The following is a 14,001-nucleotide window of genomic DNA, read 5'->3' as shown; positions in this document are numbered from 1 at the left end:
AGATTGATTTAAATGTGACCAGATTCTAAAGATTTTCATACCCCGAGCAATGTAAAGGTTTTAAACTGCATTAGTGAATTCATTTTGTTTCTCGTTTTGATGCAAACTGGACTGGTCTTCAGAGGAACTTCACTTTCACCTGAGATCAGGGCCAGAGTTAGGGGAAGGCAGAAGAAGCATATGTCTAGGTGCAATGGTGGGGGGCCCTGGCATATACGTCTTTTATTGTCTACCCCTAGTCCAGGCACTAAATAACTAACAACTAATTTACTTATTCCTGCACACACATGGGAGGGGGGGGGGTTAGGAGGCATTATGGCTTGGTCCAGTGCTGCTTGTGTTGGTTAACAACATTATCAAAAATATCAAGTTAAGAAGACCACCAAGTGTGATAACTGAGAACATTTGCTAAGGAGAGACTTCAGTGAAATATTACACTTTTAACCTGTAATTTGAAAGTAATACATAAAGGAATTCAAGATGTACTTTATAGCAATGTAAATAGTCAGTGTAAAGAATAGGACTCACCCTTGTGGTCAAGTGGCATGTTCTGTGGCATGCGGGGGCGCTCACCATGCCCTCGGCAAGGATGCCCGCCACCTGCATCTTGTCCCATCGAGTGGCGGTTCTCCTATGGCACACGCCGGCGCATTTCCGGGTTTATGCGTCGGCGTGATAACGTCATCATGCCTGGCGTGAAATTCAAATAGTATAAAAGGGGAATTCAGGTATCCGCACATTGCCCATTTTTAGGTTCTATTTGTTAAAGTTCCTGGGTTTATTCTACGTGATTCCCATTTGATCTTCTGTGTTTTTAACCTTGCCTGCCTGTTTTAACTACTCTGACCTCTCCAATCCTAACCCTTGCCTGCCTGTTAACCCCAAACTCTCCAATCCTGATTCCGGCCTGTCTGACTATTCTCTGCTTGTGCTGGCCCGGCCAGCCTTTTCCAAGTGGTGTTCTTCATTCCAGTCTCCTGGTGAGACGATCGTGCCCCTTTGCTCGTCCAGAACCGTTAGCTTTGCTCCTCTCTCAATTAAGACCTGGCGGCATCTGATTAGCCGAGGGCTCCTCCCGAGGTGAAAGGCAGCGGTTATAGGCAGAAGTGAGATCCAAGACCACAGAGCTTAGCTTGGGTTCTGGATTTAGGATGCCAGAAATCAATACTCATTACTGTTAACTCTAGACCACAAATGAAGAAATAATTCAACAATTTGAAAGGTTACATTGTAATGGTGGGTCAGCAATAGCCATACGAGATTGCATCATCAGCCCTTATTTTAAATCCTCACATGGAGCAAGTACAGAATAAAAGGGATCTCTTAAGAAATGCAGATCATTTCAGATGGATGTAGTTGGCAGTTAACGTTCTTCCACGTGGAAGATCCTAATAAAAATGTCATCCCCTTGCATATATATGCATTTAGCCCGACCTGCTTTGAACCATTAACATTAAATTACAGGAGTCGAGTAGCCGTAGCAGTAATATTTGGGCACATTAATGAAATGATCTGCCACTTGGTCTATACTGCTGCCTGTGTGCTGACGGTGTTGGCAATAGACACGTACTGGCACATAGTGATGCACTGCTCTCGCATACTTCTTTAGTTTACTGTACTGACACATCAGTACGTCTATTGACACCTTCAGCCCTAAAGAAGTATGCGAAAACAGTGCATCTCTACATACCAGTAGGGATGTAGCGAACGTCGGAAAAAAAGTTCGCGAACTTGCGCAAAAATGCGAGCGGTTCGCGAACGGTTCGCGAACCCCATAGACTTCAATGGGAAGGCGAACTTTAACATCTAAAAAAAAAATTTCTGGCCAGAAAAATGATTTTAAAGTTGTTTAAAGGGTGCAACAACCTGGACAGTGGCATGCCAGAGGGGGATCAAGGGCAAAAATGTATCTGAAAAATCTGCCTGTGTGTGCTTGGAAGAGATAGTGTAGGGGGAGAGCTGTTAGTGATTTCAGGGACAGATGATAGTAAGTTTGCTGGCTAGTAATCTGCTTGATACTGCTCTGTATTGGAGGGACAGAAGTCTGCAGGGATTTGAGGGACATTTTAGCTTAGGTAGCTTTGCTGGCTAGTAATCTACTGTTCTCTTTAAACAACTGCCATACGTTGACCTTGTAGGCATTGTTTGCCCAGTTTTTTTGGACGCAGCCACTGAAGCACAGTTGCCAGAAAAAATATGCCATATAAATGCTGAAAATAGTAATTTTTCGCCATACGTTGACCTTGTAGACATTGTTTGCCCAGTTTTTTTGGTTGCAGCCACTGAAGCACAGTTGCCAGAAAAAATATGCCATATAAATGCTGAAAATAGTCATTTTTTGCCATACGTTGACCTTGTAGGCATTGTTTGCCCAGTTTTTTTGGTCGCAGCCACTGAAGCACAGTTTGCCAGAAAAAATATGCCATATAAATGCTGAAAATAGTCATTTTTTGCCATATACGTTGTCAACGTATGGCAAAAAATGACTATTTTCAGCATTTATATGGCATATTTTTTCTGGCCTCTGTGCTTCAGTGGCTGCGGCCAAAAAAACTGGGCAAACAATGCCTACAAGGTCAACGTCGTTGACCTTGTAGGCATTGTTTGCCCAGTTTTTTTGGCCGCAGCCACTGAAGCACAGAGGCCAGAAAAAATATGCCATATAAATGCTGAAAATAGTCATTTTTTTGGTCGCAGCCACTGAAGCACAGAGGCCAGAAAAAATATGCCATATAAATGCTGAAAATAGTCATTTTTTTGGTCGCAGCCACTGAAGCACAGAGGCCAGAAAAATTATGCCATATAAATGCTGAAAATATAAATTTTTTTGGTTGCAGCCACTGAAGCACAGAGGCCAGAAAAATTAATGCCATATAAATGCTGAAAATATGCATTTTTTTGGTCGCAGCCACTGAAGCACAGTTGCCAGAAAAAATATGCCATATAAATGCTGAAAATAGTCATTTTTTGCCATACGTTGACCTTGTAGACATTGTTTGCCCAGTTTTTTTGGTTGCAGCCACTGAAGCACAGAGGCCAGAAAAAATTAAACCAGTAGGGTTTGCACCCTAGTTTGTAACGGTGGCGGAGGGAGGAGGACGCTAAAGGACAGCTGTGTGTGGAGTCATGAGGCTTGAAGAGAAGGACAGCTGCATAGAAGTCAGAACAAGTCTTCCGGCGTGCAGTAACCCTCCGAGATCCACCCCTCATTCATTTTAATAAAGGTCAGGTAATCGACACTTTTGTGACCTAGGCGAGTTCTCTTCTCAGTTACAATCCCTCCTGCTGCACTGAAGGTCCTTTCTGAGAGCACACTTGAGGCTGGGCAAGACAAGAGGTTCATGGCAAATTGTGACAGCTCTGGCCACAGATCAAGCCTGCACACCCAGTAGTCCAGGGGTTCATCGCTCCTCAGAGTGTCGATATCTGCAGTTAATGCCAGGTAGTCCGCTACCTGCCGGTCGAGGCGTTCTTTGAGGGTGGATCCAGAAGGGTTGTGGCGCTGCCTTGGACAGAAAAACATTTGCATGTCTGACGTTACAGACTGGCCAAAGGGCTTTGTCCTTGCAGGTGCGCTCGTGGCAGGATTACTGGCACCTCTGCCCCTGGAATGTTGATGAGTTCCTGAAGTGACATCACCCGTAAAAGCATTGTACAACATGTTTTGCAGGCTGGTTTGTAAATGCCGCATCTTTTCGGACTTGTGGTATGTTGGTAACATTTCTGACACTTTATGCTTGTACCGAGGGTCTAGTAGCGTTGCGACCCAGTACAGGTCCTTCTCCTTAAGCCTCTTGATACGGGGGTCCTTCAACAGGCATGACAGCATGAAAGACCCCATTCTCACAAGGTTGGATGCAGAGCTATCCATCTCCGCTTCCTCATTATCAAGGACTGCATCATCCACGGTCTCCTCCCCCCAGCCACGTACAAGACCAGGGGTCCCCAAAAGGTCACCACTAGCCCCCTGGGAAGCCTGCTCCTGTTGGTCCTCCTCCTCCTCCTCCACAAAGCCACCTTCCTCCTCTGACTCCACTTCTGGCACCTCTCCCTGCGTTGCAGCAGGTGCCTGGGTTCGTTCTGGTGATTCCGACCAGAAATCGTGCGCTTCCAGCTCCTCGTCACGCTGGTCTACAGCCTCATCTGTCACTCGTCGCACGGCACGCTCCAGGAAGAAAGCGAAGGGTATTAGGTCTCTGATGGTGCCTTCGGTGCGACTGACCATATTTGTCACCTCTTCAAAAGGTCGCATGAGCCTGCAGGCATCGCGCATAAGCACCCAGTAACGGGGGAAAAAAATCCCCAGCTCTGCAGATCCAGTCCTACCACCCAGTTCAAAAAGGTACTCGTTGACGGCCCTTTGTTGTTGCAGCAGACGTTCCAACATAAGGAGCGTTGAATTCCAGCGAGTCTGGCTGTCAGAAATCAAACGCCTGACTGGCATGTTGTAGCGCTGCTGAATGTCAGCAAGGCGTGCCATGGCTGTGTAGGAACGTCTGAAATGGGCCGACACCTTTCTGGACTGGGTGAGAACGTCCTGGAATCCTGGGTACTTGGAGACAAAACGGACTATTAAATTTAACACATGTGCCATGCAGGGCACATGTGTTAAATTGCCCAGTCTCAACGCTGCCAACAGATTGCTTCCATTGTCACACACCACTTTTCCGATCTGCAGTTGGTGTGGGGTCAGCCACCGATCGGCCTGTGACTGCAGAGATGACAGGAGTACAGATCCGGTATGGTTTTTGCTTTCCAGGCACGTCATCCCCAAGACAGCGTGACAACGGCGTACCTGGCACGTCGAATAGCCTAGGGGGAGCTGGGGGTGCACAGGTGTGGAGGAGGAGAAGGAGGACCCAGCAGCAGAGTAAGAAGAAGAAGAGGAAGAAGACGAGGTAGAGAGCGATGGAGGAGTAGAGGTGGTGGCAGAACCGCGTGCAATCCGTGGCGGTGACACCAACTCCACTGTTGTTGTTGAGCTACCCATTCCCTGCTTCCCAGCCATTACCAAGTTCACCCAGTGGGCAGTGTAGGTGACATACCTGCCCTGACCATGCTTGGAGGACCATGCGTCAGTAGTCATATGGACCTTTGGCCCAACACTAAGTGACAGAGATGCGGTAACTTGGCTCTGCACATGTTGGTACAGGTGTGGTATTCCCTTTTTAGAAAAAAAATTGCGGCTGGGTACCTTCCACTGCGGTGTCCCAATTGCTACAAATTTGCGGAAGGCCTCAGAGTCCACCAGCTGGTATGGTAAAAGCTGGCGGGCTAAGAGTGCAGACAAGCCAGCTGTCAGACGCCGGGCAAGGGGGTGACAGTCAGACATTGGCTTCTTACGCTCAAACATGGCCTTCACAGAAACTTGGCTGGTGGCAGATGACTGGGAATGGGAACAGGTGGTCAAGGTGGAAGGCGGAGTGGAGGGTGGTTCAGACGGGTCAAGGAGAGCAGAGGTAGAGCAGTAAGATGCTGGACCAGAAGGAGTGTGGCTTTTAGTTTGCCTGTTGCCTTTGAGGTGTTGCTCCCAAAGTGCTTTGTGCTTGCCGCTCATGTGCCTTCGCATAGAAGTTGTACCTATGTGGCTGTTGGGCTTACCAAGGCTCAGTTTCTGACTGCACTCATTGCAAATTACAATGCTTTTGTCAGAGGCACACACATTAAAAAAATCCCACACTGCTGACTTTTTGGAAGTGTGCGATCTGGCGGTAACAGTAGAAGTTGGCGGCATTGGCGGCAATGGCGGGTGCGTTGGCCGGCTGAACACAGGTGCCGATACATGTTGTTGCCCTACTGATCCCTGCGGGCTGTCCTCCCTGCTTCTTCTAAGTCTTATTCTCCTACTGCCTCTCTGACTCTCCGTCTCTCCATCTGAACTACCCTCCTCTTGCTCTCTTCTACTAGGCACCCACAAAACATCAATCTCCTCATCATCATTCTCCTCAGATGCATCAATTTCTTCTGACACATCACAGAAGGAAGCAGCAGCGGGGACCTCCTCCTCATCACTCATTATGTCCATCTCTATCGTGTTCTCTGCCAGAATTAAATCTGGTGTAACGTCCTCATCTCCTTCATCTTCTTCTGGCAATAATGGTTGCGCATTACTCAGTTCAAGAAACTCATGGGAAAATAACTCCTCTGACTCCAGTGAAGAAGGGGCACCGGTGGTGGAGGAAGTGTTACGTGGGGTGGCCATAGCAGTGGAGGATGAGGAGGATGTTGTGGTAAAGTTAGAAACGGTAGAGGATGGGGTGTGCTGTGTAAGCCAGTCAACTACCTCTTCAGCATTTTGGGAGTTCAGGGTCATTGGCTTTTTAAAACTGGGCAATTTGCTAGGGCCACAGGATTGCATAGCAGCACGGCCCCTAGCACGGCCTCTGCGTGGCGGCCTGCCTTTGCCTGGCATTATTTTTAAAAAAACAACAACAACAAAAACTCAGTTGGTTTTTCTGGAAACGATAATACACACAGCTAGATGGCAGTTTGAAGAAAACAGTGTGCAAATAATGCCTACAAGGTCAACGTATACACTACTACAGTGGTGGATACGGATTACGTAAAATATATGAATGCTGCTTGAAAAAAAGTAACTCAAGTGTTTTTTCTAGAGACGATAATATTATCAATATTTAGACAAAATGTGAACAAGCTCACACAGCTAGATGGCGGGTTGAAGAAAACACTGTGCAAATAATGCCTACAAGGTCAACGTATACACTACTACAGCGGTGGATACGGATTACGTAAAATATATTATGGCTGCTTGAAAAAAGTCACTCCGGTGTTTTTTCTGGAGACGGTAATATTATGGATATTTAGACAGAATGTGAACAAGGTCACACAGCTAGATGGCGGGTTGAAGAAAACAGTGTGCAAATAATGCCTACAAGGTCAACGTATACACTACTACAGCGGTGGATACGGATTACGTAAAATATATGAATGCTGCTTGAAAAAAAGTAACTCAAGTGGTTTTTCTAGAGACGATAATATTATCAATATTTAGACAAAATGTGAACAAGCTCACACAGCTAGATGGCGGGTTGAAGAAAACACTGTGCAAATAATGCCTACAAGGTCAACGTATACACTACTACAGCGGTGGATACGGATTACGTAAAATATATGAATGCTGCTTGAAAAAAAGTAACTCAAGTGGTTTTTCTAGAGACGATAATATTATCAATATTTAGACAAAATGTGAACAAGCTCACACAGCTAGATGGCGGGTTGAAGAAAACAGTGTGCAAATAATGCCTACAAGGTCAACGTATACACTACTACAGCGGTGGATACGGATTACGTAAAATATATGAATGCTGCTTGAAAAAAAGTAACTCAAGTGGTTTTTCTAGAGACGATAATATTATCAATATTTAGACAAAATGTGAACAAGCTCACACAGCTAGATGGCGGGTTGAAGAAAACACTGTGCAAATAATGCCTACAAGGTCAACGTATACACTACTACAGCGGTGGATACGGATTACGTAAAATATATGAATGCTGCTTGAAAAAAAGTAACTCAAGTGGTTTTTCTAGAGACGATAATATTATCAATATTTAGACAAAATGTGAACAAGCTCACACAGCTAGATGGCGGGTTGAAGAAAACACTGTGCAAATAATGCCTACAAGGTCAACGTATACACTACTACAGCGGTGGATACGGATTACGTAAAATATATGAATGCTGCTTGAAAAAAAAGTAACTCAAGTGGTTTTTCTAGAGACGATAATATTATCAATATTTAGACAAAATGTGAACAAGCTCACACAGCTAGATGGCGGGTTGAAGAAAACAGTGTGCAAATAATGCCTACAAGGTCAACGTATACACTACTACAGCGGTGGATACGGATTACGTAAAATATATGAATGCTGCTTGAAAAAAAGTAACTCAAGTGGTTTTTCTAGAGACGATAATATTATCAATATTTAGACAAAATGTGAACAAGCTCACACAGCTAGATGGCGGGTTGAAGAAAACACTGTGCAAATAATGCCTACAAGGTCAACGTATACACTACTACAGCGGTGGATACGGATTACGTAAAATATATGAATGCTGCTTGAAAAAAAGTAACTCAAGTGGTTTTTCTAGAGACGATAATATTATCTAGAGACGATAATATTATCAATATTTAGACAAAATGTGAACAAGCTCACACAGCTAGATGGCGGGTTGAAGAAAACACTGTGCAAATAATGCCTACAAGGTCAACGTATACACTACTACAGCGGTGGATACGGATTACGTAAAATATATTATGGCTGCTTGAAAAAAGTCACTCCGGTGTTTTTTCTGGAGACGGTAATATTATGGATATTTAGACAGAATGTGAACAATGTCACACAGCTAGATGGCGGGTTGAAGAAAACAGTGTGCAAATAATGCCTACAAGGTCAACGTATACACTACTACAGCGGTGGATACGGATTACGTAAAATATATGAATGCTGCTTGAAAAAAAGTAACTCAAGTGGTTTTTCTAGAGACGATAATATTATCAATATTTAGACAAAATGTGAACAAGCTCACACAGCTAGATGGCGGGTTGAAGAAAACACTGTGCAAATAATGCCTACAAGGTCAACGTATACACTACTACAGCGGTGGATACGGATTACGTAAAATATATGAATGCTGCTTGAAAAAAAGTAACTCAAGTGGTTTTTCTAGAGACGATAATATTATCAATATTTAGACAAAATGTGAACAAGGTCACACAGCTAGATGGCGGGTTGAAGAAAACAGTGTGCAAATAATGCCTACAAGGTCAACGTATACACTACTACAGCGGTGGATACGGATTACGTAAAATATATGAATGCTGCTTGAAAAAAAGTAACTCAAGTGGTTTTTCTAGAGACGATAATATTATCAATATTTAGACAAAATGTGAACAAGCTCACACAGCTAGATGGCGGGTTGAAGAAAACACTGTGCAAATAATGCCTACAAGGTCAACGTATACACTACTACAGCGGTGGATACGGATTACGTAAAATATATTATGGCTGCTTGAAAAAAGTCACTCCTGTGTTTTTTCTGGAGACGGTAATATTATGGATATTTAGACAGAATGTGAACAAGGTCACACAGCTAGATGGCGGGTTGAAGAAAACAGTGTGCAAATAATGCCTACAGGGCAAATAATGCCTAAAAAGGTCAACTTATACACTACTACAGCGGTAGTAAAATAAAAAAAAGTAAAATAAAAAAAAAATGAATATTAAAAAAAAAAAATTAAAGTTGGTGCTGCTGAACTACTAGGAGCAGCAGATTAGCACACCAGTCCCACTCCCCAACACTGCTAGACTAATAGCACTGGGCTCTTATAGTAGTAGTAGTAGTAGTAGTAGTAAAACAACAAAAAAATAAATAAAAGCAGTCCTTACAAGGACTACTGTTATTGCAGCAGTCAGCAGATGAGATCAGAAGCAGGACAGCTGCCCACAGCAGCTACATACAGAGCACTGCAGTAGAAGGTAGATTACTAGCCAGCAAAGCTACCTAAGCTTAAATGTCCCTCAAACCCCTGCAGACTTCTGTCCCTCCAATAACAGAGCAGTATCAAAACGATTACTAGCCAGCAAACTTTCAACTGTCCCTGAAATCACTAACAGGCAGCAGCTCTCTCCCTACACTATCTCTTCAGCACACACAGGCAGAGTGAAAAAACGCTGCAGGGCTTCGGTTTTTATAGGGAAGGGGAGTGGTCCAGGGGAGAGCTTCCTGATTGGCTGCCATGTACCTGCTGGTCTGGGGTGAGAGGGCAAAAAAAGCGCCAACAATGGCGAACCCAAAATGGCGAACGTCGCGCGACGTTCGCGAACTTCCGGCGAGCGCGAACACCCGATGTTCGCGCGAACAAGTTCGCCGGCGAACAGTTCGCGACATCTCTACATACCAGTACATGTCTATTGCTAACACCGTCAGCACACAGGCAGCAGTATAGACCAAGTGGCAGATCATTTCACTAATGTGCCTTAATATTACTGCTATGGGATTCCTGTTCCCACTGTGCCTCATTATTATTAATTTCTTGACGGAGGCTGAGGGCCGGTGTAAATTTGGACATGCCTGCTCTAATAGTACAGATCCATTGAGCTCTCCGGGTGGAGCCAAGAGCTGCTCATGTAGGTAACCCTAAATCTGACTGGATCTCCTTGAGAGACCCCTTATGGGAAGCTAACTAGTACTCAGATGGGTGTTTCACCTTTACTCTCTTCCCTGGGGGAAACCTCTGACAAAAAAGCCTCTAGAGCTACATGGCTTGCCCTTTTATATTATAGCACTCTACCATCTAGTGGCCAAACTTGGGAAAGCTAGGGGTCAGCCTCTGACCCAGGAAGGGAAGAATTACTCCCTCCAAAGACTTAGGGCCCCTTTATTGACCAAACTTTAGGGGGATGCACAATTAATGAGGATACCATTTATCAGTCCCCTACCATTGTAAGGTTAATTCAATTTTACTAGACATTATTAAATTACTTATGATGGCTAATGGTAATCACTGGCTTTATTATTAATGACATGAAGGGATCTTATGGGGAACCTGATGCACTGTGTAAGAAAATCAGTGCTAATAGAATTTAATTAAAAGTAGGGAGGGGTGTATGGATGCTGGGTTTTCATTTGGAGGGGTTGAACTTGATGGACTTTGTCTTTTTTCAACCCAATTTAACTATGTAACTATGTAACTATGTAATCTGTTCAACTTGAAACTTCAGCTCAATTACCTATGCAGTCAAGTTCATCTTCAGTTATGTGAACAAGTAAACTGCACTGCTGACACAATGGGCATGATGTATAATTAACAAAGCAGCATGACAACTACCATTTTTGCTGTGTCTACATAATAACTTGGCAAGCAGCATCAGCGGTCTGTATCCTAAGGAATTTCACTGATATACACCTGAACAACATGCTGACTTGGTGACAATCTGTTTTTATCTGAAAATGGGGCATCTTATTGGCTACACGGGTGCCCCAAGCTGTACAGAACGAGAGCCAGATGGTGCCGGTTGTGCAAGGACAGAAAAAATGGAGCAGGCTCCTAATTTAGTTGTCCTACTTTACGCAAATTTTCTTGCTGTATTATACTCAGTACAGGTAAATATCTATTAGTTTAATATAATTCTGGTGCTGAGAAAACTCTGTTTCTGCTGCAGCAGCTATGACTATATGATTCCATATCTAAATTACTGTGACCCCAAAGATGGTGGATGTTGGCTACTGGGCTAGAAGCTAGCTGGTTATTTATAATGACACTAAAGAATATATATAAAAATAATACGTTAGTTTTATTCATTCTAACGCCTCATTTTTTCAAGACTTTCAGCCCATAAAATTTATTTTAATATATTAATCCTGCAGAGTTCTGTCTCTCTCTATGGGACAGATTTACTAAAGGGCAAATCGACTAACACTAGCGACTTTTCACCAGAAATCACATCCACAGGGACATCGTCAATTCACTAACAAGTACAGACAACAATTAGCTAGCAAAAGAGACCGTCACTAGCGTTCGTTCGCACTCTATCGTCAGACATCTTTTCGCTCTGGCGAATGGTCGTTGCCCTGCAAATTCACTAAATTGCGGATTTTACTGAACGTTACCTCTTTCGCCAGAGTTTCCTTCGCCACCTCAGACCAGGCGAACTGCTGAAACAAAGCTAGATCTTCCTCAATCTGATGTCAGTGACATCATATCCTGTCCCCTGGAAAGTCATAAAAAGTGTAAAAAAACACAGACGAGTTTTCTATTTTAAAAGTGGGATTGCCTTCTAAATTCCGAACTATTAAAGCTTTGTTTTTTAACACATTTGAGGGGCATGCCACATATATTTTAGGGTGGGCTCATGTCTAGGGCATGAGAGGAGCGTTTATGTCTTTATTAAGCTCCCTTGGATATTTATAATAAAAAGTGGCCACTTCAAGCATTTACACCAACATCTCTAAAAAAAAAGACGTCTATACGACTTTTATGCGCCTCCCCAAGTCAAATTGACCTAAGCATAAGATTACTAGCGAATTTTCGCTATGCACAAACAAACGCTAGCGAATCTTCGATATGAAATGCTCGCACTGAATAAGTATCGCTAGTGAAAAGTCGCCAGTGTTCGGTGCCCAGGACGCAACCTCGCATTTTAGTGAATTAGCATAGTGGTAATGAATTTGCACCTGGCGAAGTGGTACGAAGTGTGCGAATTGGTCACTGGTGACAATTCGCCCTTTAGTGAATCTGCCCCTATATTAAAGGGCACCTGTTGGGCGAAAATATTTTCCCCTATCAAAGGTGCAGGCTAATAGCGCCCACACTGTGATTGGAGGTAACAGTAGTTTGTTTGTTTTTTTATTATACCCTGCTGGTGCGAGCGGTCATGTTATGCACTGCGTATGCACATAATGAGTTTCTAACGTTATGTGCGTAATAAGCAAGTTGTGGCATTCGCTCATTATGCGCAGGCATGTGCCCCAACATGGCCGCTCAAACTGGGAGCTCTGGGTGTCCCAGCACTGTTACCCCCAACTGGAGTGTAGTCTTTATTAGCCCTTGCCTTTGGTTGAGGAAAATATATTCACCCAACAGGTGCCCTTTAAGGTATTTTTACAGCTGATTGCCTTCCCTATCAGTATATGATTAGGACTGGGTCAAGCAGAAAATCCTACAGGCCCAGCACTAAACTGGCGTTAGGGGCCGATTCACTAACTTCGAGTGAAGGAGTCGAAGTAAAAAAACTTAGAATTTCGAAGTTTTTTTTGGGCTACTTCGACATCGAATGGGCTACTTCGACCTTCGACTTCAAATCGAAGGATTTGTAGTAAAAATCGTTCAACTATTCGACCATTCGATAGTCGAAGTACTGTCTCTTTAAAAAAAACTTCGACCCCCTAGTTCGCCATCTAAAAGCTACCGAAGTCAATGTTAGCCTATGGGGAAGGTCCCCATAGGCTTGGCTAACTTTTTTTGATCGAAGGATATTCCTTTGATCGTTTGATTTAAATCCTTCTAATTGTTCGATTCGAAGGATTTAATCGTTCGATCGAAGGAATAATCCTTCGATCGTTCTATCTGCGCTAAATCCTTTGACTTCGATATTCGAAGTCGAAGGATTTTAATTCCTAGTCGAATATCGAGGGTTAATTAACCCTCGATATTTGACCCTTAGTGAATCGGCCCCTCAATGTGTTTTGCAACTGGCATTTGTTTCTATATGGGGTCATTTGAAAGCTGGAAACAGAGAGAAGAAGAAACAAAAATAAATAATGAAGAGCAATTAAAAAGTTGCTTATAATTAGCCATTCTATATCATGCTAAAAGTTAACTTAAAGGTAAACCACCCCTTTAACTGGCCAAATCAAACACTTATCCACTCACTGGACACCTGGCTAAATAGTCTGATCTTTTTGTGGGGTGGACTTTATCTGAAGTGGCTGCAAATTTACAGGTAGAGTGAATATATTCACAAAGGTTTAAAAAGTGATTATGCCTTATTGTTTTTGTTTTGAACGAGTAGAAGTACATTATTATGGGTTCCGGTTGTATTTAGTGTTGAGAACTATATTTCCTTCTTTACAGATGAAAAAATTTGCACATGCAAACATCTTGGTGGGAATGGAGCAGTATTATGATGACTTGGATTTTAAGAATATTATGGATTTTGTTCAAGAAAAGGTATGTGGAGTTTATGGGCCACTACATAGGTTTTTGTGCTTGCTACAAATCCCATTCTTATTTTTTGCTTCTATGTGAAACAAATTTCATTTAGTAAAACATCAATTTAATTGAGTGAGTTTTAGGGGCCGATTCCCTAACTTCGAGTGAAGGATTCGAAGGTAAAAAACTTTGAATTTCGAAGGTTTTTTTGGGCTACTTCGACCATCGAAGGATTCAAAGTAAAAATCGTTCGACTATTCGACCATTCGATAGTCTAAGTACTGTCTCTTTAAAAAAAAGCTACCGAAGTCAATGTTAGCCTATGGGG

The 14,001-nt window shown here is 43.2% G+C and overlaps 1 protein-coding gene across 1 annotated transcript in view; it reads left to right on the top strand.

Moving 5' to 3' along the window:
* The window catches only part of LOC108711531 (tetraspanin-15), a 99,565-nt gene that overhangs the window by 47,545 nt on the left and 38,019 nt on the right, over positions 1-14,001 (top strand). The window contains exon 4 of the mRNA XM_018253385.2: positions 13,596-13,691. Within this exon, the coding sequence (XP_018108874.1) occupies positions 13,596-13,691 (96 nt within the window). The remainder of the gene's footprint in view (positions 1-13,595; positions 13,692-14,001) is intronic.

The sequence above is a fragment of the Xenopus laevis genome, chromosome 3L (assembly GCF_017654675.1).
Source record: "Xenopus laevis strain J_2021 chromosome 3L, Xenopus_laevis_v10.1, whole genome shotgun sequence".
NCBI classification, from domain to species: domain Eukaryota; kingdom Metazoa; phylum Chordata; class Amphibia; order Anura; family Pipidae; genus Xenopus; species Xenopus laevis.
The sequence above is the reverse complement of the archived record's forward strand: the minus strand, read 5'-3'. Positions and strand labels throughout refer to the sequence as shown.